At 37.8% G+C, this 22,389-nt stretch overlaps 1 protein-coding gene across 1 annotated transcript in view; it reads left to right on the top strand.

The window, feature by feature from the left end:
* Nucleotides 1–22,389, top strand: part of ANO3 (anoctamin 3) — a 210,480-nt gene that overhangs the window by 170,008 nt on the left and 18,083 nt on the right. The window contains exons 16-19 of the mRNA XM_065944652.1: nt 2,095–2,131; nt 6,651–6,762; nt 7,616–7,673; nt 19,910–20,007. Coding sequence (XP_065800724.1) covers nt 2,095–2,131; nt 6,651–6,762; nt 7,616–7,673; nt 19,910–20,007 — 305 coding nt within the window. The remainder of the gene's footprint in view (nt 1–2,094; nt 2,132–6,650; nt 6,763–7,615; nt 7,674–19,909; nt 20,008–22,389) is intronic.

The raw sequence follows: 22,389 nt of genomic DNA, 5'->3' as shown, positions 1-22,389 counted from the left end.
AGAGATGGATTGAATCATGGTTAAGATGAATAATCACATTAGTTCTATTGAATGAACAGTCAGGGAAGGTGAACAACTTTTTTTTTTTTTTTTTTTTTTTTTTTTTTAAATTATTTTATTAGTTGGAGGCCAATCACTTTACAACATTTCAGTGGGTTTTGACATACATTGACATGAATCAGCCATATAGTTACACGTATTCCCCATCCCGATCCCCCCTCCCACCTCCCTCCCCACCCGACTCCTTAGGGTCCTCCCAGTGCACCAGGCCTGAGCACCTGACTCATGTATCCCACCTGGGCTGGTGGTCCGTTTCACCATAGATAATATACATGCTGTTCTTTCAAAACATCCCACCCTCCCCTTCTCCCACAGAGTTCAAAAGTCTGTTCTGTACTTCTGTGTCTCTTTTTCTGTTTTGCATATAGGGTTATCGCCACCATCTATCTAAATTCCGTATATATGTGTTAGTATACTGTAATGTTCTTTATCTTTCTGGCTTACTTCACTCTGTATAATGGGCTCCAGTTTCATCCATCTCATTAGAACTGATTCAAATGAATTCTTTTTAACGGCTGAGTAATATTCCATGGTGTATATGTACCACAGCTTCCTTATCCATTCATCTGCTGATGGGCATCTGGGTTGCTTCCATGTCCTGGCTATTATAAACAGTGCTGCGATGAACATTGGGGTGCACGTGTCTCTTTCAGATTTGGATTCTTCAGTGTGTATGCCCAGAAGTGGTATTGCTGGGTCATATGGCAGTTCTATTTCCAGTTTTTTAAGAAATCTCCACACTGTTTTCCATAGTGGCTGTACTAGTTTGCATTCCCACCAACAGTGTAAGAGGGTTCCCTTTTCTCCACACCCTCTCCAGCATTTATTGCTTGTAGACTTTTGGATAGCAGCCATCCTGACTGGCGTGTAATGGTACCTCATTGTGGTTTTGATTTGCATTTCTCTGATGATGAGTGATGTTGAGCATCTTTTCATGTGTTTGTTAGCCATCTGTATGTCTTCTTTGGAGAAATGTCTGTTTAGTTCTTTGGCCCATTTTTTGATTGGGTCGTTTATTTTTCTGGAATTGAGCTTCAGGAGTTGCTTGTATATTTTTGAGATTAATCCTTTGTCTGTTTCCTCATTTGTTATTATTTTCTCCCAATCTGAGGGCTGTCTTTTCACCTTACTTATAGTTTCCTTTGTTGTGCAAAAGCTTTTAAGCTTCATTAGGTCCCATTTGTTTATTTTTGCTTTTTTTATTTATTTGCTTATTTATTTTTTTATTTTTTGAACAACTTTTAACGTGTGCATATACCTTTTTGATTTTGCATGCCGATAGGCGGGGTTGTTAGAATTTATAGTCTAAAGAATAATTTGTTTGGAGTTATGTAATTATATTTACATGTGCACATATATCACCCTTCTATCTGTAGTAAATATATGCTTCCATCTGTGTTTACTTGTAATATTGTAAAATCCATTTTCTTTCCTTGAGTCTGTATGGGTGGCGGACAGAGTAAGGTGGGACAAGGAGAAAGTGACAGAATATAAAAAATGTTATAAAAATGTTCACGTAACTACAGATTCAACAGATTTGACTAGTGAATCTTGTTTTAAATAACCACCAAACCAACTTGGTTGTTTAGGAATGCAACTTTGTTCACTGTCGTTGTCATAGCTAGGAGAATTGTTTATCGATAGTAAAGAAGACATAGTTCCACTAAACCTTCCAGTGTAGGAAAAAAGCAAACATAATTTGGTTATCAAATCCCAGGTCAGCCGTTAACTAGTTGAAAGTCTTTGGGGTATCTTCAGGTCTCTTTTGTTTGACTTATAAAGTGAAAATAAAGACAGCTAGCAGAAAAGTTATTGCAGAAATTGTGTCTGTATATAGCCACATTTACAACATGTTTTTATTACATTTTGTGTGTTCATGTATATATAAAGCATCGCATAGTAAGATTTAAAACGTGCTTCTGCTTAATTAAAAATGTAGACACATTGTAGAATAATTTTAGATGTTTCATTGAATAGTCTAAATAACAGTATTTTCTAAAAGAAAATAACATTAGCTGCTTTCTCTTATAACAGGCTTATGAAAAAATTGCTTACCTTCTCACTAATTTAGGTAAGTCCACTTGTCTTACTTCACTCCTTAGTAAGAAAATAACATTGGCATGTAAGTCTGTGGTTTCTTTACATACTTTAGCATTTTTTATATCAACTTTAGTTAGATAATTGTCAATAAAAATGAAAGAAGGAACCTAGGAAGTAGGAATTCATCATATAACTATAGAGAAGCAATGTATATAGTTACAAAATTCTAGTAGAAATTAACAAACCTTGTTCCGCCTACTTGGGATTGCTTTCCCCCCTGCCTTTTCAGTTCTTTGGAATTTTCCCTGCAACATTTATTTTATCACAGTGTCATATTACAGGTGCACAACTTAAAAGGCAAAAGAGTATTAAGAGATTTATAATAAATACCAGCTCCTTGCCACATTGCCCATTCTTGTTTTCCATAACCCTGAGGTAGTGCTTTTTAGCAGTCTAATCATTATTTTCTGTTCTTTTCTACTCTATTTCTAACTTGCATGCTACTATTGCCATTCTTGGGTTTTCCAGCTTTGGGAAGTGATTGCCTTCCCATAATAAAAGACAGGAACTTTGTACTTTATTTCCACAGTGTACTGCGCCCTCACACTTCCCCATCGATCTCTAGGTAAAAGCAGACTATTAGTTCTCCTTCCAAAGCAGTTGTATTGGCAGCTTTAGCCTAATGAATAATTGGTGCTCGCATTATGTGTCTACAGAACTATACTTATATCTAAGGCATGATGTGTACTATGGTTGCTTCCTTTCTACCTTTATATTTTCGTGAAGCTAATAATAACAATTTTTTTTTTGCTTAATTGTCTATGCATACTTACCTTGATTTATCCCGAACTTCCTGCTGTAACTCTAAATTCTCTAAATTCTCTCTAAATACATTAAAAAACATCAAGTATTGCACTCACTTTCTTCTGAGAGGTATCCTCCCTGAACCACTGTCTACTCCAGTCTCAACAGGTTACCCTCTGGGCTTGTGTTCAACTGCATACACTGCTTTGACCAGCACTGTGGTAATTCCCTTCACTTTTTATTTTTTTCAGTTGGACAATACTTTTTGGATCCTTTGTTTCGTCTGTCTTAATTTCTTATTTTGCTACCTGGCAAGTAAACTTCTCAAAACCTTGCATGTCAGCAAATACCTTTATTTCTGTCCTCAAACTTAAGTTTTGGTCCCCCAGTTTGGGTACAAAATGTTTATTACAGAGTTGTTTGAGCAGAGATCTTTTATTATTTGAAAACTCAACAGAGCCAAGGCACCGAGCTCAGCTAGACTCTCCTCCTTTACTATTTTGTTTTATTGCCATCACAGTTCTGTGACAGTGGTATCCCAAGTTTATCAATAAGAAAATCAAGGTAATTAAGCTGCATGCCTGCAAAGTTGCTTCAGTCGTGTCCCACGCTGCAACCCTATGGACTGTAGCCGGCCAGGCTCCTCTGTCCATGGGGTTCTCCAGACAAGAATTCTGGGGTGGGTTGCCATGCCCTCCCCCACAATCTTGGTTAAATCCCTTATGGATCTTCCCAACCCAGGGATCAAACCCGCGTCTCCTGTGTCTCCTGCCTTGCAGGTGGATTCTTTACCGCTGGGGCAGCGAGGAAGCCCAATTAAGTTAATGAGTAGAATTTAAACTCAGATGTGACAGACTCCACTGACTGTGGTGGAGTAACTGCATGTAGGATGTGTTGCTTGCCTTACAGTGTATGGACAAATGCGAGTAATATGAGACAAAACAATGTATAGCGGGAAGAACTAGCCCCTCGTTCATGGTCTGGACGATGTGGTCACTTGGAAATTACATGACTAGGAGCAAGTTTTTTCTTCTTTCCATTCTTTCATCTCCTCTTCTTCCCTCTGCTCCATCTCCTTTTCTTTCTTTCTTTCTTGTTTTGAGTTTGAGTTTCTTCATTGGTAAAATGAGAGTGAGAATAGTTCCTGTTTCACTGTCTGTAAGTTAGCTGCCTGACATGTGACAAGTGCCCCATAAATGGGAATGATCTTTTTCATTGTTCTTTAAACCCTCTGAGCTATAGTTTCTTCAGTTGGGTAATAAAACACTTGATCTAGATATCTCAAGGCTTTCTTCTCGCTCTGATTCCTTATATTTATTTGTTTGTAAAAAGTATTTTATGCCCAAGATGAAAGCAAACCTAAGCAGGTAATTTGGGGGGAACCATAATATTAATTATAGAAGCAGAATATGCTAATTGCCAGGAATATCAGTTTTCACTTGATATTTGATTTTTCCATCTGTAACTCATACCATAATGCCTGCCTGTGGACTCATACCTGTCAATTAATAATGAGCTTTATTACTTTAAATTAATAAAATACTGATATTTTATTTAAAGTAATTTAATTTCATTGCATGTATATATAAAAATAACATTTATGCAATATATATGATATTATATTCTATATAAATTTTGACTTGCAAATTTGTGCTTCAAATTAGAAATTAGGTTTAACTTTTTTTTTTTTAAGATTTTTACCACAACTTTCTTTTTATTTATTTATTTATTTATTTTATTTTTTATTTTTCAGTGGGTTTTGTCATACATTGATATGAATCAGCCATAGAGCTTTCTAGTTATATAAAATACTTTTAAGACTTTGCTTCTTGATTTCTTTTTTGCCCAAATATTTTATTTTCAAATATTACACATAAACAAAAATAAAGCTTCAATTCTGTCACATTAAGGTTTTTTAAAGAGAATATATAATATTTGATCCAACATGATACTTTTTTCAGCCTAGCTTTTTGGTTGTTGAGAATTAGATCAGAGTGGTTGTCAGTTGTTTCAAATAATGAAGTATCTATAGTAATGAATAGTGATTTATTTGTAGTATTGATTATCTATAAAGATAAACTTGGATTCCAAGAAGCAAAGTAGGTCAACTGGTGAAAAGAATGTTTTTCTGTCAGAGCTCAATCCAGGAATTAAAGCATCTATGTCAAGAAAACAATAACAATAAAATCTGATGTCATCATACACATATTAGGCAAACTAGAATTTAATATATATTTGAGGGAGAAAGAGAGAGACTTCTCACTGGTAAACAACCTACCAGGTCAGTATAATAGTCAATTTCTGTATACTTTTCCACCAACCTTCAAAGCTAAGAAAGCAAAAAATAATACAAATACACAAATAAATTGACAAATAAACACTCAAAATATAAGCCACAATATAGAGTATTTGAATATCATAACTAGCAGCCTTCCTTTAAACATATATAAACTGTATGCTCAACAGAAAAGTGAATATTCTTTTGAGACACTTGATACACTGATAAAACTTATCCATGTAATTTGGCCACAATGAAATTGCAACTTTTTTGTCCCAAGGCAGAAATCACACAGGACACCTTTGTGATCATGATGCAATAAAATTAAAAATGGAGACCCAAATCAACCTTACACAGGGGATTTTTTAAAAACCCACATTCTCATTTCTAAATAAGTTTTCTGCTTAATTTACAAACTATTTAGAAGGCAACGACAGTGAAAACACAACCCAGGCAAAAATGTCGGCTCTCCTGACAGCTCTCCCTTGTGCCTATCAACCAGTCACTCTTGTGGATGCTCCACAGATCCTGCCTGTTTCTGACACTTGTCTGCTTTGGGCTTGGTGTTCCCCAAGACCTACTCTGGAGTTCCCCAGAATGAAGTTTCCTCTTTATTCTGCACTTTACTCAGACTTACATTTTGACCTATCTTTTCCTTTAAGTCAGAGGACATCTATTTTCTATCTTTCTTAAAATTTCAGCTATATGAGAATATGTACATCAGATGTGCATATATATTTTCTATCCCTTATTTGGATATCCAGTGGGAGCTGAGGCTGTGGTACATTCTGCCATCTTCATCCAGTTTTATGAAGATTTTGCTTTATTTGTTACCTTTTGTTTGCTTTATTTTGTTTGAGAAGTCAGAACCCTAAGGTGGAAGTTGACAGAGTTCTTAAAATCATCTTACCTAAATTCCTCATTTCACAGGTTATAAAACTGATTGCAAAATACATGAAGACACCTGCCTGAGATTACCAGTAAACTAGGTATAAGGTTGAGATAAGAACTAAACTTTTCTGACTGATGTAGCCCTCTTTTATCTTTACTAATCCACTTCAGTCTGCATACAAAATGTTCCCTTTTTAAAGAACTCCATGGACAGTGAAGGTCTCTGAATTAAGTATAGACATTTGGAGTGAAAGACTGATCTAATATTTTTGGTTACCTCTAAATGACAGGAACAGAGAGAATCATGAAAATCCTTATGTCTTAATAACAGATATCATACTTTTGTAGTTGTGGAAAATGTCTAAAGATTATCTCATTGGATCTTTTCATCAATTCTGTGGAACAGATATTATCATTCCTATTTTTACAAATACAGACACTAGAACTCAAAGGCATTGAGTGGCTTATAGACTCAGTAAATGACTGAACCAGACTTTGAACATAGGACTTCTGATTTTGTATCCATATTTCTTGTCATTTACTTCGTCTGTGTAAGCACACTCTATGTTTCTTTTAGAATATCCTCGAACAGAATCTGAATGGGAAAACAGCTTTGCTTTGAAGATGTTCCTCTTCCAATTTGTCAATTTGAACAGTTCTATCTTCTATATTGCTTTCTTTTTGGGGAGGTAAGTCAACTTCATACACACTGTCTTTGCAGAGTAACAGAGACTGTCAACAGTTTTATTGCCAGTTTGTTAACAGAGGTGGCAAATTCTTGTCCTCTGCCTTGAAAAACTGTCCCAATGAATCTTCACATGCTTTTTCAAATCAAGACTTAGCACAGTGCTTCTGGCTGCCACTCCCAATTAAAGCTGAAATAAAAAAGTAAAGCCATGTAATTGAATCACTTTTCTGTACAACTGAAATTAGTACAACATTGTAAATCAGCTATACTTCAATAAAATAAATAAGACCTATATGACATGCTGGGGTTGAATTATGATTCTCCAATCATTAGTGATGGTTTTGTTAAGAAAATTTTTGTATAAGCCTAGAGTGCACTTAGTGTGGAAAGTTATACCTATCATGGTAATATTTTTTTCCTGAATTTGCTGCAGAATATAAAAAAGAAGCATATTAAGCTACCTGTTCTGGTTTGCCTTATGCTCAACACTCCAGCCAGTGCCATGGAAACATACTGAAGCTAGAAAATTTTAAACTAAATAACTCAGCACATTTTATTAATAGTCATTAACTAGGTCAAAAAGACATTAAAACTCTACAAGTCAGTGTGGAAAATTTCATTCGGTTGGTTTGTCTGTACTTTCTCAACCCGTTGATAATGACTTCACACATCATTTTTCCTTTTTAAGTCAGGTCCTTTGATGTGTAAGCATGGCCTAAGTCACTGTTTGGGTACAAATTGCTCCAGACAACACTTAGGTCTACCCACACTTGCACTGGTTGTAATGCATTATTAGTGACTGTTCTTCAGTCAACCCAGCCTAAACACTAATGAATTAAAATGGCTTTTTACAGATTTGTCGGCCATCCAGGAAAGTACAATAAACTTTTCAACCGGTGGAGACTGGAGGAAGTAAGTAACCTTGTAAGGGTGGGGGTGGGATGGACATGGATATGGGCCAATGACTGTGGGGACAGAGAGCAAGGGGAGGTGAAACAGGGAATTTCATCTGAACTGAAGGCATGTTTTTGATAAAGCAGGCAGTCTAGGGGTTCCTAAGAAACTAAGTCTTCCAAAAAAGAGGGTGTACATTAAACCCCAAGATCCTGACCTCAGTGCTCTTTAATATACTATCAAAAACATTTCTTCCATTTACAAAGCCCAGGAATTCAGCTCCAGTAGATTTTTGTCTTTTGGAGAATTATTATTATGTATGCACTGGCTTCCAAGCTTTTAAATATATTGGATTTCCTTCTAGGCAAGGAAAAATTAGTCTAAAAGAAATCTTACATCAAATATCAATTTATAAATAGGTATATCTTCAAAGTCTTATGTTTCTTTATTGATTTTTAATATGTATGTATGGAAACAAAATGTCTAGGAATAATATTTCTATATTCCAGGGTGAGAATATTGTATATTTTCATTGAGACTGACAAACTGTCCTCCCAAATGCCAGTGCCTACCTATAGTATATGAATTTACTTCTTCAGAATTTTCCAAGTGAAACAGTTTCGTTTTTACCATAATACAAAGGATATCAGAATATCTCTTGAATTCAGTTCCTTTACTTACAAGTGACACAGAGAATGTTTTTCATGTTTGTTGATATTTTGTATTTCTGCATGTATGTTATTCCTGTTCATTTTGATTAAACTGTTTTTTTCTGTTTTAATAATTTCTAAACAAATAAAATTAGGTTCTTTCAAATTTGTTAGGGATATGTTTCCCATTTTCTTGTATATCTTTTAATTTTGTTTTGATATATTTTTTACAAAACTATATAGCATTTTCTAATCAGAATATTGTCGTTAATGTTTTGGGGGAATTTGTTTCATCGCAAAAATGTGTTGTCAAATTGGGAAATTTTAAAAATTCATGCATATTTTTAACTACTGTTATTTTTTAAAATATTATCTTTGACCCATTGGAAGTTTATTTTCATGTAAAGTGTAATTAAGATCCCCCAAAATTAGCAGCCACAAATTTAATAAATAACGCAGTTTTTCACTCAGCAAAATGAGATTGTAAGGTTTATTATATCAATATTCTACATCTTAAAATTTCTGGATCTATTTAGACTAACTGTCAAATTTTTTACTTATTTAATTCAAAATTTTTTAAATTATTCTAATGTAAAATACAATTTAACATATGGCAGCATTAGTTGTTTTTGTTCGGTCACTAAGTGGTTGTCTGACTCTTTGCAACATTGTGAACTGCAACATACCAGACTTCCCTTTCCTCCACTATCTCCCACAGTTTGCTCAAATTCATGTCCATTAAGTTGGTGATGCCATCTGACCTTCTCATCTTCTGTTTCCCTCTGCTCCTCCTGCCCTCAGTCTTTCCCAGCATCTGGGTCTTTTTCAGTGAGTCAGCTGTTCGCATCAGGTGGCCAGATTATTGGAGTTTTAGCTTTAGGATCAGTCGTTCCAATGAATAGTCATGGTTGATTTTCTTTAGGATTGACTGGTTGGATCTCCTTGCAGTCCAAGGGACTCTCAAGAGTCTTCTCTAGCATCACAGTTCAAAAGCATCAATTCTTCAGCCCTCAGCATTCTTTACGGTCCAGTTCTTACATCTGTACATGACTACTGAAAAAACCATAGCTTTGACTCTTTGGACCTCTGTCAGCAAAGTGATTCTCTGCTTTTTAGTACACTCTCTAGGTTTGTCATAGTGTTCCTTCCAAGGAGCAAGTGTCTTTTCATTTCATGGCTGTAATCACCATCCACGGTGATTTTGGAGCCCAAGAAAATAAAATCTGTCACTGTTTCCACTTTTCCCCCTTATATAATATTTGCCATGAAGTGATGGGACCAGATGCCATGATCTTTGTTTTTTAATCTGAACTTTCAGCCAACTTTTTTCACTCTCCTCTTTCAGCCTATCAAAAGGCTATTTAGTTCCTCTTCACTTTCTGCCATAAGAATGTTACCATCTGCATATCTGAGGTTGTTGGTATTTCTCTCGGCAATCTTGATTCCAGCTTTCGAGCCATGCAGCCCATAACTTCTCATGATGGCTCTTCATAGAAGTGAAATAAATAGGGTGACAGTGTACAGCTTTGTCATATTCCTTTCCCAATTTTCAGCCAGTCCATTGTCCCTGTTCTTCTTGACCTGCACACAGGTTTCTTGGGAGACAGGTAAGGTGGTCTGGTATTCCCAGCTCTTGAAGAATTTTCCACAGTTTGTTGTGATCCACATAGTGGAATACAGGCTTTAGTGTAGTCAATGAAGCAGAAGTAGATGCTTTTATGGAATTGGGTTCCTTTCTCTGTGATTCAATGAAATCTTGGCAATTTGAACTCTGGTTCCTATGAAAAAAGTGAAAAGTGAAAGTTAGTTGCACAGTTATGTCTGACTCTTTGCAATCCCATGAACTGTAGCCCGCCAGGCTCCTCTGTCCATGGAATTCTCCAGGCAAGAATACTGGAGTGAATTGCCATTTCCTTCTCCAGGTGATCTTCCTATGCATTTTCTAGACCCAGCTTGTACATCTGGAAGTTCTCAGTTCATGTACTACTGAAGCCTAGCTTGAAGGATTTTGAGTATTACCTTGCTAGTATGAGAAATGAATGCAATTGTAGAGTAGTTTGAGCATTCTTTGTCTTTGCTCTTCTTTGGGATTGGAATGAATACTGACCTTTTCCAGTCCTATGGCCACTACTGAGTTTTCCAAATTTGCTGACATATTGAGTGCAGCACTTTAACAACATCATCTTTTAGAATTTTGAATAGCTTGTCTAGAATTCCATCACCTCCATTAGATTTGCTCTTAATAATTCTTCCTAAGGCCCACTTGACTTCACACTCCAGGATGTCTGGCTCTAGGTGAGTGACCACACCATCATGGTTATCCAGGTCATTAAGACTTTTCAAAATATAGTTCTTCTATGTATTCTTGCCACCTTTTCTTAATCTCATCTGCTTTTTGTTAGGTCCTTACCATTTCTGTTCTTTATCATGCCCATTCTTCCATGAAACATTCCCTTAATACCTCCAATTTTCTTGAAGAGATTTCTAGTCTTTCCCATTCTATTGTTTTCCTCTATTTCTTTGCATTGTTCACTTAAGGCTTTCTTATCTCTTCTTGCTGTTCTCTGGAGCTCTGCATTCAGCAGGATATATCTTTCCCTTTTTCCCTTGCCTTTTTCTTCTCCTTTTCCCAGCCATTTTTAAAGCCTCTTCAGATGACCAGTTCGCCTTCTTGTATTTCCTTTTCTTTGGGATGGTTTTGGTTCACACCTCCTATACATTGTTATGAACCTCCGTCCATAGTTCTTCAGGCAGTCTGTCTACTAGATCTAATCCCTTGAATCTATTCATCACCTCCACTGTATAATCATTAGGGTTTGACTTAGGTCCTATCTAAATGGTATGAATGTTTTCCTACTTTCTTCAATTTAAGTCTGAAGTTTGCAATAAGGAGTTCATGATCTGAGCCACAGTCAGCTCCAGGTCTTGTTTTTGCTGACTGTATAAAGCTTCTCTATCTTCAGTTACAAAGAGAATAATCAATCAAATTTCAGTATTGACTATCTTCTGATGTCCATGTGTAGAGTCATCACTTACGTTGTTGGAAAAGGGTGTTTGCTATGACCAGTGTGTTCTGGACAAAACTCTGTTAGCCTTTTCCCTGCTTCATTTTGTACTCCAAGGTCAAACTTGCCTGTTACTCCAAGTATCTCTTGACTTCCTACTTTTGCATTTCAATCCCCTCTGATGAAAAGTACATCTTTTTCTTGGTGTTCTAGAAGGTATTATAGGTAGGCCTTCATAGAGCTATTCATCTTCAACTTCTTTGGCATTAGTGGTTGGGGCATAGACTTGGGTTACTGTGATGTTGACTACCTTGCATTGGAAAAAAATGAAGTCATTCTGTCATTTTTAAGATTGTACCCAAGTACTGTATTTTGGACATGAGTTTGAGCAAACTCCAGAAGATAGTGAAGGACAGGGAAGCCTGGAATGCTGCAGTCCATAGGATTACAAAGAGTCAGACACGACTCAGTGACTGAACTGCAACAACTACATTTCAGACTCTTGTTGACTATGAGGGCTACTCCATTTCTTCTAAGGGATTCTTGCCCACAGTAGTCAGTATAATCGTCATCTGAATTCCTAAAATGTTGATGTTCATTCTTGCCATCTCCTGCTAGACCACATCCAATTTACCTTGTTTCATGGATCTAACATTCCAGGTTCTTATGCAATATTGTTCTTTATAACTTCAGACATTACTTTCACCCCAAACACATCCACAACTGAGTAACATTTCCACTTTGTCCCAGGCTCTTCATTCTTTCTGAAGCTATTAGTAATTGCCCTCTGATCTTCCCCAGTAGCATATTGGACACCTTCCAACCTGGGGGCTCATCTTCTGGTATCATGTATTTTTACCTTTTCATACTGTTCATGGGGTTTTTGTGGCAAGAATACTGGAGTGGTTTGCCATTCCCTCCTCCAATGGACTACATTTTGTCAGGAATCTCCGCTATCATCAACCTACCTTGGGTGGCCCTGCATGGCATGGTTCATAGCTTCATTGAGTTATACAAACCCTTTGCCAAGACAAGTCTGTGATGCATGAAGGGGAGGCAGCATTATTAGGAGGTCATAATTTAGAGAAAGGTTAAGAAAAAGATCACCTGAGAAATTGGAGGGTAGAGGCGTTTCTGATCTCTTTCTAAACAGTCCCCCCAAACACAAGGGGCTCTCTCATTAATGTTGTCTCCTTTGGGTGTTCTAAAAGTTGATTGGAATACTTTGAGAAAGCCCAAAGAATGTATGCTTTTTATCAAAGAAAACTGGGCTTAAATGTTAATCTTTCTGATTATTCTTTGTCCTTCATTTAACCTCCCTGAATATCTGTCTTCTCATCTGTACACTGGCAATAGTAATACTTAGGTTGCAAAGCTGTTACTAGATAAGAGATCATTTGCATCACACAAGTAGTTTAATCCCTGTACTATGGTAGGAACTCTGTAAATTGTAGCTGATATTTATCAGTGCTCTGTCTCTATAGCTACCTGGGTATTATTCTATTGGAAAGAGATAAACTAGGGCCTTTCATAATCCCAGGCTTCCTGGAAGTCCCCAAATCAAACTTGCAGTTTTCTTTCATAGCCCAGAAGTATGACCATATCCACTAAAAGGCTTTCAGCTCCCCTTTGGTGTGGATGTGGATGTGTGTGTGTGTGTGTGTGTGTGTGTGTGTGTGTGTGTGTGTGTGTGTGTGTGTGTGTGTGGTGGTGGTGGTGGTGAAGGGGGAGGGAGAAACAAGGCTTACTTTTTCCCCAGGGTATTCAGTGGAGTTAGCAAGGGTAGTGTGGGGAACAAAGTGGTCACAGGCAAGTAGGTCCACATGTTGATGCCATTTTAGTGCCTGCTAGCACCAGTAATTTTGTTTAATTGGATACTCTTATTCTTAATTGGGACTTCCCTGATAGCTCAGTTGGTAAAGAATCTTCCTGCAATTCAGGATACCCCAGTTCAATTCCTGGGTCAGAAAGATCATCTGGAGAAGGGGGAGGCTATCCATTCCAGTAATGTTGGGCTTGCCTGGTAACTCAGCTGGTAAATAATCCACCTGCAATGCGGGAGACCTGGGTTCAATCCCTGGGTTGGGAAGATCCCCTGGAGAAGGGAACGGCTACCCACTCTAGTATTCTGGCCTAGAGAATTCCATGGACTGTAAAGCTCATGGGGGTCACAAAGAGTCAGACGCAACTGAACTACTTTCATACTTCTACTGTTAATCGTGAAATTATTAGAATTTGTGATTCCTCTTTGAAAGTCCCAGAGAAATAACTATAATACTAGTATCAGGAAAAATATTTCATAACCATCCTATTTTCCACAATGCATATGACATAGATAGTAGTCATATTTTCCAACAGAAGATTTATTTTGAAAAAAAAAATCAGTGAATTAAAAATATGGATTTGGAATAGAGCCTGGAAATCCTGGAAGTGTAGATAGAAAAGATATGTATGATGGAAAATAAGAGTTAGATCTCTGAATTTAGTCATACAACAAGCATTTATTAATACATACTGTATCTTAGACCTCTGCTGGGTAATATGTGGTGTACAAGTGAAGATATCTCTTCCCTTTCTTTAATAATGTTAACAGTCTTGAAGAAAACAACATAACCATGATATGCAACAAGTATGTTGTCTTTGCAATCTGACAATCTACATTCTAATTTTTCCCCTCTGGATACATGATCTTAATATTTCTATGTCTCAATTTTTTTTTTCAAATTGTGGTAAGAATAGTCATTCTTAGTAATACTGGCCATAGGTGGATTAAGTTGGATCTTGCATGTAAAATCCCTGACATAAATAATGGCAGCTATTTATAAAGAAAGAAAAATAGTACTGCAATTTATTTAGAAAATTTATAAACTGACTATTATGGACTTCTCTCATACTATGCTGTATAATATCTCATGGCTTCTCAGATTGTGCTAGTGGTAAAGAATCCCCCTACTAATACAGGAGACGCAAGAGACATGGGTTCAGTCTCCCTGGGTCAGGAAAAACCCCTGGAGAAGGGAATGGCAACCCACTCCAGTATTCTCGCCTGGGAAATCCCATGGACAGAGGAGCCTGGCGGGCTACAGTCCATGGGGTCACAAAGAGTCAGAGGCAAATGAGTAACTGAGCACCTTATTTGTGTATCTATATAAAGTGTTAATAGTAGTTAATATTGAATGAGTGTTTACGATATACCAGCACATTCAAGGAATTGGTTCTAAAAGTTCTACATATATTAATGTATCAATTCCTCACAGCATTTCTATTATCACACTCATGTTACTGATGAGAAAACAGCAGCTTAGAGAAGTTATATAATTTGCCCACCCATTAAAATACTTACAATTTGATGAAGTCATCACTTTGATATTAGTTTGATTCAGGCAGTCTAGAGTTTATGCTTTGATCACTATGCTTTCCAGCCATCACTGGGATAGCATATTGCCACAATGGAGAACCTAATAGAGATTGATTTTGATCTGAGATTGCTGAATGATTTCTGGCTCTTACATACAAAATTGACTTAGAGCAAACATACTAAAGTGGATCAAGTGAGAGGAATGAGGGTATTGGAATCTCACAGTTCTGTCTGCTACGTAGATTCATTATTTACAAAATGGAGATATGAATACCCATCTCACCAGGCTTCATGAGGAAAAAATGAGAAAAATATGTGAAGGCACCCAGCTTTGGATTGTCCATGGTCATATGGATAAGACCTTTTAGAACCAACACCCCAAAAAGATACCCTTTTCATTATAGGGGACTGGAAGTAGGAAGTCAAGAGATCCTGGACTAACAGGCAAATTTGGTCCTGGAGTACAAAATGAAGCAAGGCAGAGGCTAACAGAGTTTTGCCAGGAGAATGCATTGGTCATAGCAAACACTCTCTTCCAACAACACAAGGGAAGACTCTATACATGAACATCACCAGATGGTCAATACCAAAATCAGATTGGTTATATTCTTTGCATCCAAAGATGTAGAAGCTCTATACAGTTAGCAAAAATAAGACCGAGAGCTGACTGTGGCTCAGATCATGAACTCCTTATTGCTAATTCAAACTTAAATTGAAGGAAGTAGGGAGAACCACTAGACTATTCAGGTATGACCTAAATCAAACCCCTTACAATTATACAGTGGAAGTGACAAATAGATTCAAGGGATTACATCTGACGTACAAAGTGCCTGAAGAACTATGGACAGAGGTTTGTGACATTGTACCAGCGGCAGTGATCAGGACCATCCCCAAGAAAAATAAATGCAAAAAGGCAAAATGGTTGTCTGAGGAGGCCTTACAAATAGCTGTGAAAAGAAGAGAAGCAAAAGTCAAAGGAGAAAAGGAAAGATATGCCCATTTGAAAACAGAGTTCCAAAGAATAGCAAGTAGAGATAAGAAAGCCTTCCTCAGTGATCAATGCAAAGAAATAGAGGAAAACAATAGAATGGGAAAGACTAGAGATCTTGTCAAGAAAATTAGAGATACCAAGGAAATATTTCATTTAAAGAAGGTCTCAGTAAAGGACAGAAATGGTATGGATCTAAGAGACGCAGAAGATACTAAGAAGAGGTGGCAAGAATACACAGAAGAACTATACATAAAAGATCTTAATGACCCAGATAACCATGATGGTGTGATCACTCACCTAGAGCCAGACATCCTGGAATGCAAAGTCAAGTGGGCCTTAGGAAGCATCACTACGAGCAAAGCTAGTGGAAGTGATGGAATTCCAGTTGAGCTACTTCAAATCCAAAAGATAATGCTGTTAAAGTGCTGCACTCAGTATGCCAACAAACAGATTTGGAAAACTCAGCAGTGGCCACAGGACAGGAAAAGGTCAGTTTTCATTCTAACCCCAAAGAAAGGCAATGCCAAAGAATGCTCAAACTACTGCACAATTTCACTCATCTCACATGTCTGCAAACTAATGCTTAAAATTCTCTAAGCCAAGCTTCAGCAGTACGTGAACCATGAACTTCCAGCTGTTCAAGCTGGATTTAGAAAAGGTAGAGGAACCCGAGATCAAATTGCCAACATCCATTGAATCACTGAAAAAGCAAGAGAGTTCCAGAAAAACATCTACTTCTGCTTTATTGACTACAACAAAGCCTTTGACTGTGTGGATCACAACAAACTGTGGAAAATTCTTAAAGAGATAGGAATACCAGACAACCTAACCTGCCTTCTGAGAAATCTGTACGCAGGTCAAGAAGCAACAGTTAGAACTGGACATGGAACAACAGACTGGTTCCAAATCAGGAAAGGAGTATGACAAGGCTGTATATTGTCACCTTGCTTATTTAACTTATATGCAGAGTATGTCATGTGAAATGCTGGACTGGATGAAGCACAAGGTGGAATCAAAATTGCCAAGAGAAATATCAGTAACCTCAGATATGCAGATGATACCATGCTTATGGCAGAAAGTGAAGAACTAAAGAGCCTTTGGATGAAAGAGTATTGAAGTATTGGATTTAGCTCAAAGGAGTCATTATGTGAGGAAGTAGATTCACTGAAACTGTTAGACCGCTTTCTCTACCATATTGGAGAAGGAAATGGCAATCCACTCCAGTATTCTTGCCTGAAGAATTCCATGGGCAGAGAAGCCTGGCTCATAGGGTCGCAAAGAGTTGGACATGACTGAGCAACTAACAGACTCTATTCTATGAATCACAAAGTCTTTATGCTCAATTCCAACAAAATTATAAATGCCCTGTCCTCTGACCTCCACACTTTGCCCTACCATTGTGGAGAGTGATCCAGTCACATAGTTCTATGATGGTCTTCTTTTTCCCTTTCCACAAAATAATAGGCTTTGCTAAAGCAGCCCTACAAGGCAGCAAACACATTTGATAAACAGAAGTCATCCTTAGCATTATGTGATGGAGCAGTGCATTAAGATAGAGGAGACCACAGCTTTCATTTCCACATCACCAGTTAGCATTGCATGATCTTGGACAAGTTAATTTGCCTTTTTGAGTCTCTCTACAAAAAATGAACAGTTTCAGCTTGCAACTGTGATCTGTGATCTGCCTCTGTAGCTTAGTAATTATTCTGTCTCAGACATTCTACTGAACCTGTTCATGGTGTATATGTGGCGAGTTCAGGGGGTCCTAAATTCATCCTGAAAGGGAGTATGCTTGTATAGGAGAACTGAAACTTCTCCACACGATAAAAATTACCACTGGCAAACCCTCTCTCTGGCTCAGATTGGAGAGTTTTAAGTTACTGGGCTGGAAACAGAAAAGCAGGCTCTTTGTGTCCTAAGTATTTGTTCCCTTTGAAGTCCCACTGGTACTGACTTGATAGAAATAGAAACTGTAGATCAAAGCTACAGAGACCATCAGACTTATGAGCAGGACATGAACCCATTTCCAAAGAAAACGACCTACGCTTTCCTACTCAAATAGTGTGCAGTTTTCAAGCAAAACACATTGATTACAATTTTCATTGTAATCACATTTTTGTGTGTATGGGTTTCTAATGTTGCATTCATACGTGCTCAGTCACTCAGCCATGTCTGACTTTGCAGACCTATGGACTGTAGCCCACTTGGCTCCTCTGTCCATGGGATTTCCCAGGCAAGAATACTGGAGCAGGTTGCCATTTCCGCCTCCAGAGGATCTTCCAGATTCAGGGATCAAACTGCATTGGCAAGTGGATTCTTTACCACGGAGCCACCTGAGAAGCCCTCTGATGCTGTTACTGAAGATCTAAAAGCAGTGGAACACAGACAGGGCATCATTGGGATCATAGTGGCAAACTGTTTTGTGGTGTGCTTCTATCACTTAAATGCATTATAATATGAATAGATAATTCCTCCCTGGGCGATAGACCTTCCCCCCATCTTCAGAGTGGGCTAGACACATGACTCACTCCTGAGAGAAAGGAAAAATGAGTAACTTTTCAATGGAAACACCTGGCAGATACTATACTAACCAAATGTTGAAGGTTAATATCACTAGTAATGACATGTGGATATCCTATAACCCTGATGGTGAAAATGGCACTTCACCACTGTACCCTACCTCCATTCCCAAAACATAAAACCCCAGTCTAAATGTGTGAAAACATGAGATTAACCCAGCTTGAGGGATTGTCCACAGGATGCTTGTCAGTGGTACTCAAAATTGTTAAGACTATGAAAATCTGAGAAACTGCCTAGAGCAGGGGAGACTGGGAGGGACATGACAAATAAATTCTATGAGGTATCCCAGATTAGATCCTGGAGCAGGTGAAATCTAAATCTGGAAATCTAAGTAAAGTAAAGTTTAGTTCATTGTTGTTCAGTCTGTAAGTCATGTCTGACTCTTTGTGACCCCATGGACTGTAGCTCTCCAGGCCTCCCTGTCCTTCACTATCTCCAAGAGCTTGCTCAAACTCATGTCTGTTGAATTGGTGATGCCATCCAACTATCTCATTCTCTGTCATCCCCTTCTCCTCCAGTCTTTCCCAGTATCAGGGTCTTTTCCAATGAGTCGGCTCTTCTTATCAGGTGGCCAAAGTATTAGAGCTTCAGCATCAGCACCAGTCCTTCCAATGAATATTCAGGGTTGGTTCTTTAGGATGGACTGATTTGATCTCCTTGCTATCCAAGGGTTATCAAGAGTTCTTCTTCAGCACCACAGTTCAAAAGCATCAATTCATCAGCACTCAGCCTTCTTTATGGTCCAAATCTCACACCCCTACATGACTACTAGAAAAACTATAGCTTTGACTGTACAGACGTTTGTCAGCAAAGCGATGTCTCTGTTTTTTAATACACTACCTAATAGAAATGTATTACTGTGGATTTCTTAGCTTTGATAATCTCCCTTGGTACGGTAAGGGGCAGTGAAGGAATTGGGAGAGGGGTGCATTGGCAGTCTCTGTACTATTTTAGCTTTGCACATTTTCTACAAATTTAAAATTAGCTTGCGGTAAGAAGCTTATTTTTAAAAATATAAACATCTTATCATAGAGTTAAATATTTTTCTATCACTTGGTTATTAAATTGATTCCTTGATGGTTCAGATGGTAAAGAACCTGCCTGCAATGCAGGAGACCCAGGTCTGATCCCTGGGAAGATCCCTTGAAGAAGGACGTGGCTACCCATTCCAGTGTTCTTGCTGGGGAATCCTACGGACAGAGGAGCCTGGTGGGCTACAGTCCATGGGATCACAGAGTCAGACGTGACTGAGTGACTAATACTTACACTTTTTTCATAAAGTATTCCAGAGTGTTCATTAAATGAGATCATGTCTAACATGGACCCTGGCAGTAGAAAGTGCTCATTAAAAGATAGATTTGTTAGACTTCCCTGGTGGTCCAGTGGTTAAGATTTTGTGCTTCCAATGCAGAGGACATGCCTCGTGGAGTGGCCATAAAAAAAAAAGGTTTGTTGTTATTGCTGTTATAATTTTGATCAATATTCCAGTATATTTACTGAAAACTTCCCTATCAAGTATCCTCATACATGCTATTCCTTCCTTGTTTTTATTCTCTTTATGTGTTGACGTGAGTTAACATGGCTTTAGAATTTGCTATGCAGTTGGAAGATGGGGCTGCGTAAGCTGTCTGAGAAGAGCGAGATCCTTATTGCCCCTGTGTTTGTTTCAGTGTCATCCTAGCGGCTGTTTGATAGACCTTTGCCTCCAGATGGGAGTTATCATGTTTTTGAAGCAAATATGGAACAATTTCATGGAACTGGGATACCCGTGAGTACTTAATTTTTAAACTGGCCATGTATTTCGTGACGGGTCTTCCCAGGTGCACTAGGGGTAAAGAACCTTCCTGCCAATGCAGGAGACAGAAGAGACTCACGTTCAATCTCGGGAAGATCCCCTGGAGTAGGAAATGGCAACCCACTCCAGTGTTCTTGCCTGGAGAATTCAACGGACAGAGGAGCCTGGCAGGTTATAGTCTGTGGGACCTCAGAAAGTCAGACACAACTAAGCGTGCACACATATACATATAGAGTGACAAAGAAGAAAGATACAGGTAGTATGGCTAGTTGTTAAGAAGTGAGCTTGGTAATCAGAGATGTAACAGTTTAGTTTCCATTCTGCTCCTCTCTAAAATGTGTGACCGTGTGTAAATCAGTCAGTCTGTGCCTTAGTTTTCACGTCTCTAAGAAGGCCTCAATAGCTGTATCTTCTCAAGAACAGCTTAAGGGATTAATGGAAATAATGGACGTAGAATACTTGTATTCTGTTCAGTATCCTAAGACACTTGTTGGTATTAAAGCATTATTGAGAGTGTGGGTTCTCGAGGACAAAAATAACTTTCTGGTTTCCTTTGGTTACCAAAAGACTAAAGTTGTTGTTGTTTTTGTTTAATACAGAAAACCTCCATTTTGCCCACCTGGCAAAAAAAAAAAAAAGTAAAATAAAGTTAAAATTGTAGATGGGGATATTTTGGACTCTTTGTTACAACAACAATAATATCAAAAATCATTACACCAGTATTGGTTCTGACAATATCAAACCAACAGCATTCTATTTTTGTCCATATAGATAAATTCTGTGAAGTGCTGACATAAAAGGACCTTGAATGCTCACTTTTACATCTATTAAAATATATTATCCTTTAGAATATAGTGAAATAGAGTATACTTAAAACAATGTGATATGGAAGCTTTGAGGTCTAATCAAGCTAAAAACAATAGAGTATTGAGAAATTTCCTTGCTACGGGGGAAAAACTGGTTAGTTAATTGATGCTATAAATAGTTTAGGCTCAGTCATCAAATTATACCATATTTTTTTCTCTTCACTGACCCATAACTATATCAGGACATGCCTGAGCCAGCGGGGTTGGAGAGGTGATATTAACCCTGAAATCGGCAATAAAGTATTGTGTTAAATTACAGGCAGTCTTGGAGCACTGGACTGTGAAATTACTGAGACCTGGTTCAGATTCATTCTATGCCTCTTGCTAAAGATACTTATAATTTACTTAACCTCTCCAAGCCATTATTTTTTAATTTGTAAAATAAGGGACTTATGAAGATTATATTAGATGACCCAGTTGTCTTTAAATCTTCACCAATAAATGACAAAAGCTTTTTGTGAAGAGATATTTATACAAATCCTAAGTAGTCAAAACAGATTAAAGCGAATTTCCTTTGAATGAAGAGAGAATAGCAACAGAGGTTTGGGAAGCCCAGTCCATTTTTCATATCCCTTTCTATCCTTGGCTCATCTCTTTGAAACATAAATTTTGAAGAATGTAATTTGAAAATATCAGAATAAATTAGGTATCAAGTGCCTACCGCAGCATCTGACGCAGTGTGGGTACTTCACAAGCACAGTCAAGCTGGTGTGGTAGCCACTGTGGTATTAACATTGATTCTTCTTGTTATCATTATCCATGTTCTTCTATGCATACTGTGCACTTTGGAGAGCACCTTCCACCATGTCCTTGCCCAAGAGGTCAGCCTGGATTTTGTATTTCAAATACCAAGGGTACTATGGCAAAGAATATCTTGGTGGGGTTTTTCCAACCATTGGATAAAGACCTTGCTGCAGAAAATGTAACAGGAATGAACCAGTCCCTAAAGCAATAATTTTTAAACTTTAAATCACAATTCTCTTTCTTCAAGTAGAATCTTAAGCAGATTGAAATAAATAACATAGAAGCAAGCTGGCCTTCCAACTCCGACCCTCTTTTTCATCTTCATGAGGCTCCAGAGGCAACCTCCATGGAGCACACACTGAAGCACTCTGCCTGACATTTTTATCTAGCTATGGTGGCTGTTTCAATCCCAATAAAACTCTAAGTCCATGGTTAATTACAACTGAGAGTTGGATAGTGTTCACTGAGTCCTGTGAAATTCACTTTATCCTAGAGATAATTTTCATCTCATTCTTAAAATAATCAATTACCCAGAAGTCTATAATATTTGCATACCAGGATATTTCTGAGTCATATAATTTCAAAACTGCCCCTGGACTGGGGAAAGAGTATTGTTACTTCCTTCCCAAGCCTGATAAATGGACTGAAACACGAACTCATTGCCTGTAAATTATTGTTCTCTATAGGAGCAGAGTGTAATCGCTTGAATGCTTCATGTTTATAGACTCAGAGAAGTGAAGTGACT

Source organism: Muntiacus reevesi, chromosome 9, assembly GCF_963930625.1.
Source record: "Muntiacus reevesi chromosome 9, mMunRee1.1, whole genome shotgun sequence".
NCBI lineage: Eukaryota > Metazoa > Chordata > Mammalia > Artiodactyla > Cervidae > Muntiacus > Muntiacus reevesi.
This window is presented reverse-complemented; position numbering and strand designations above follow the sequence as displayed.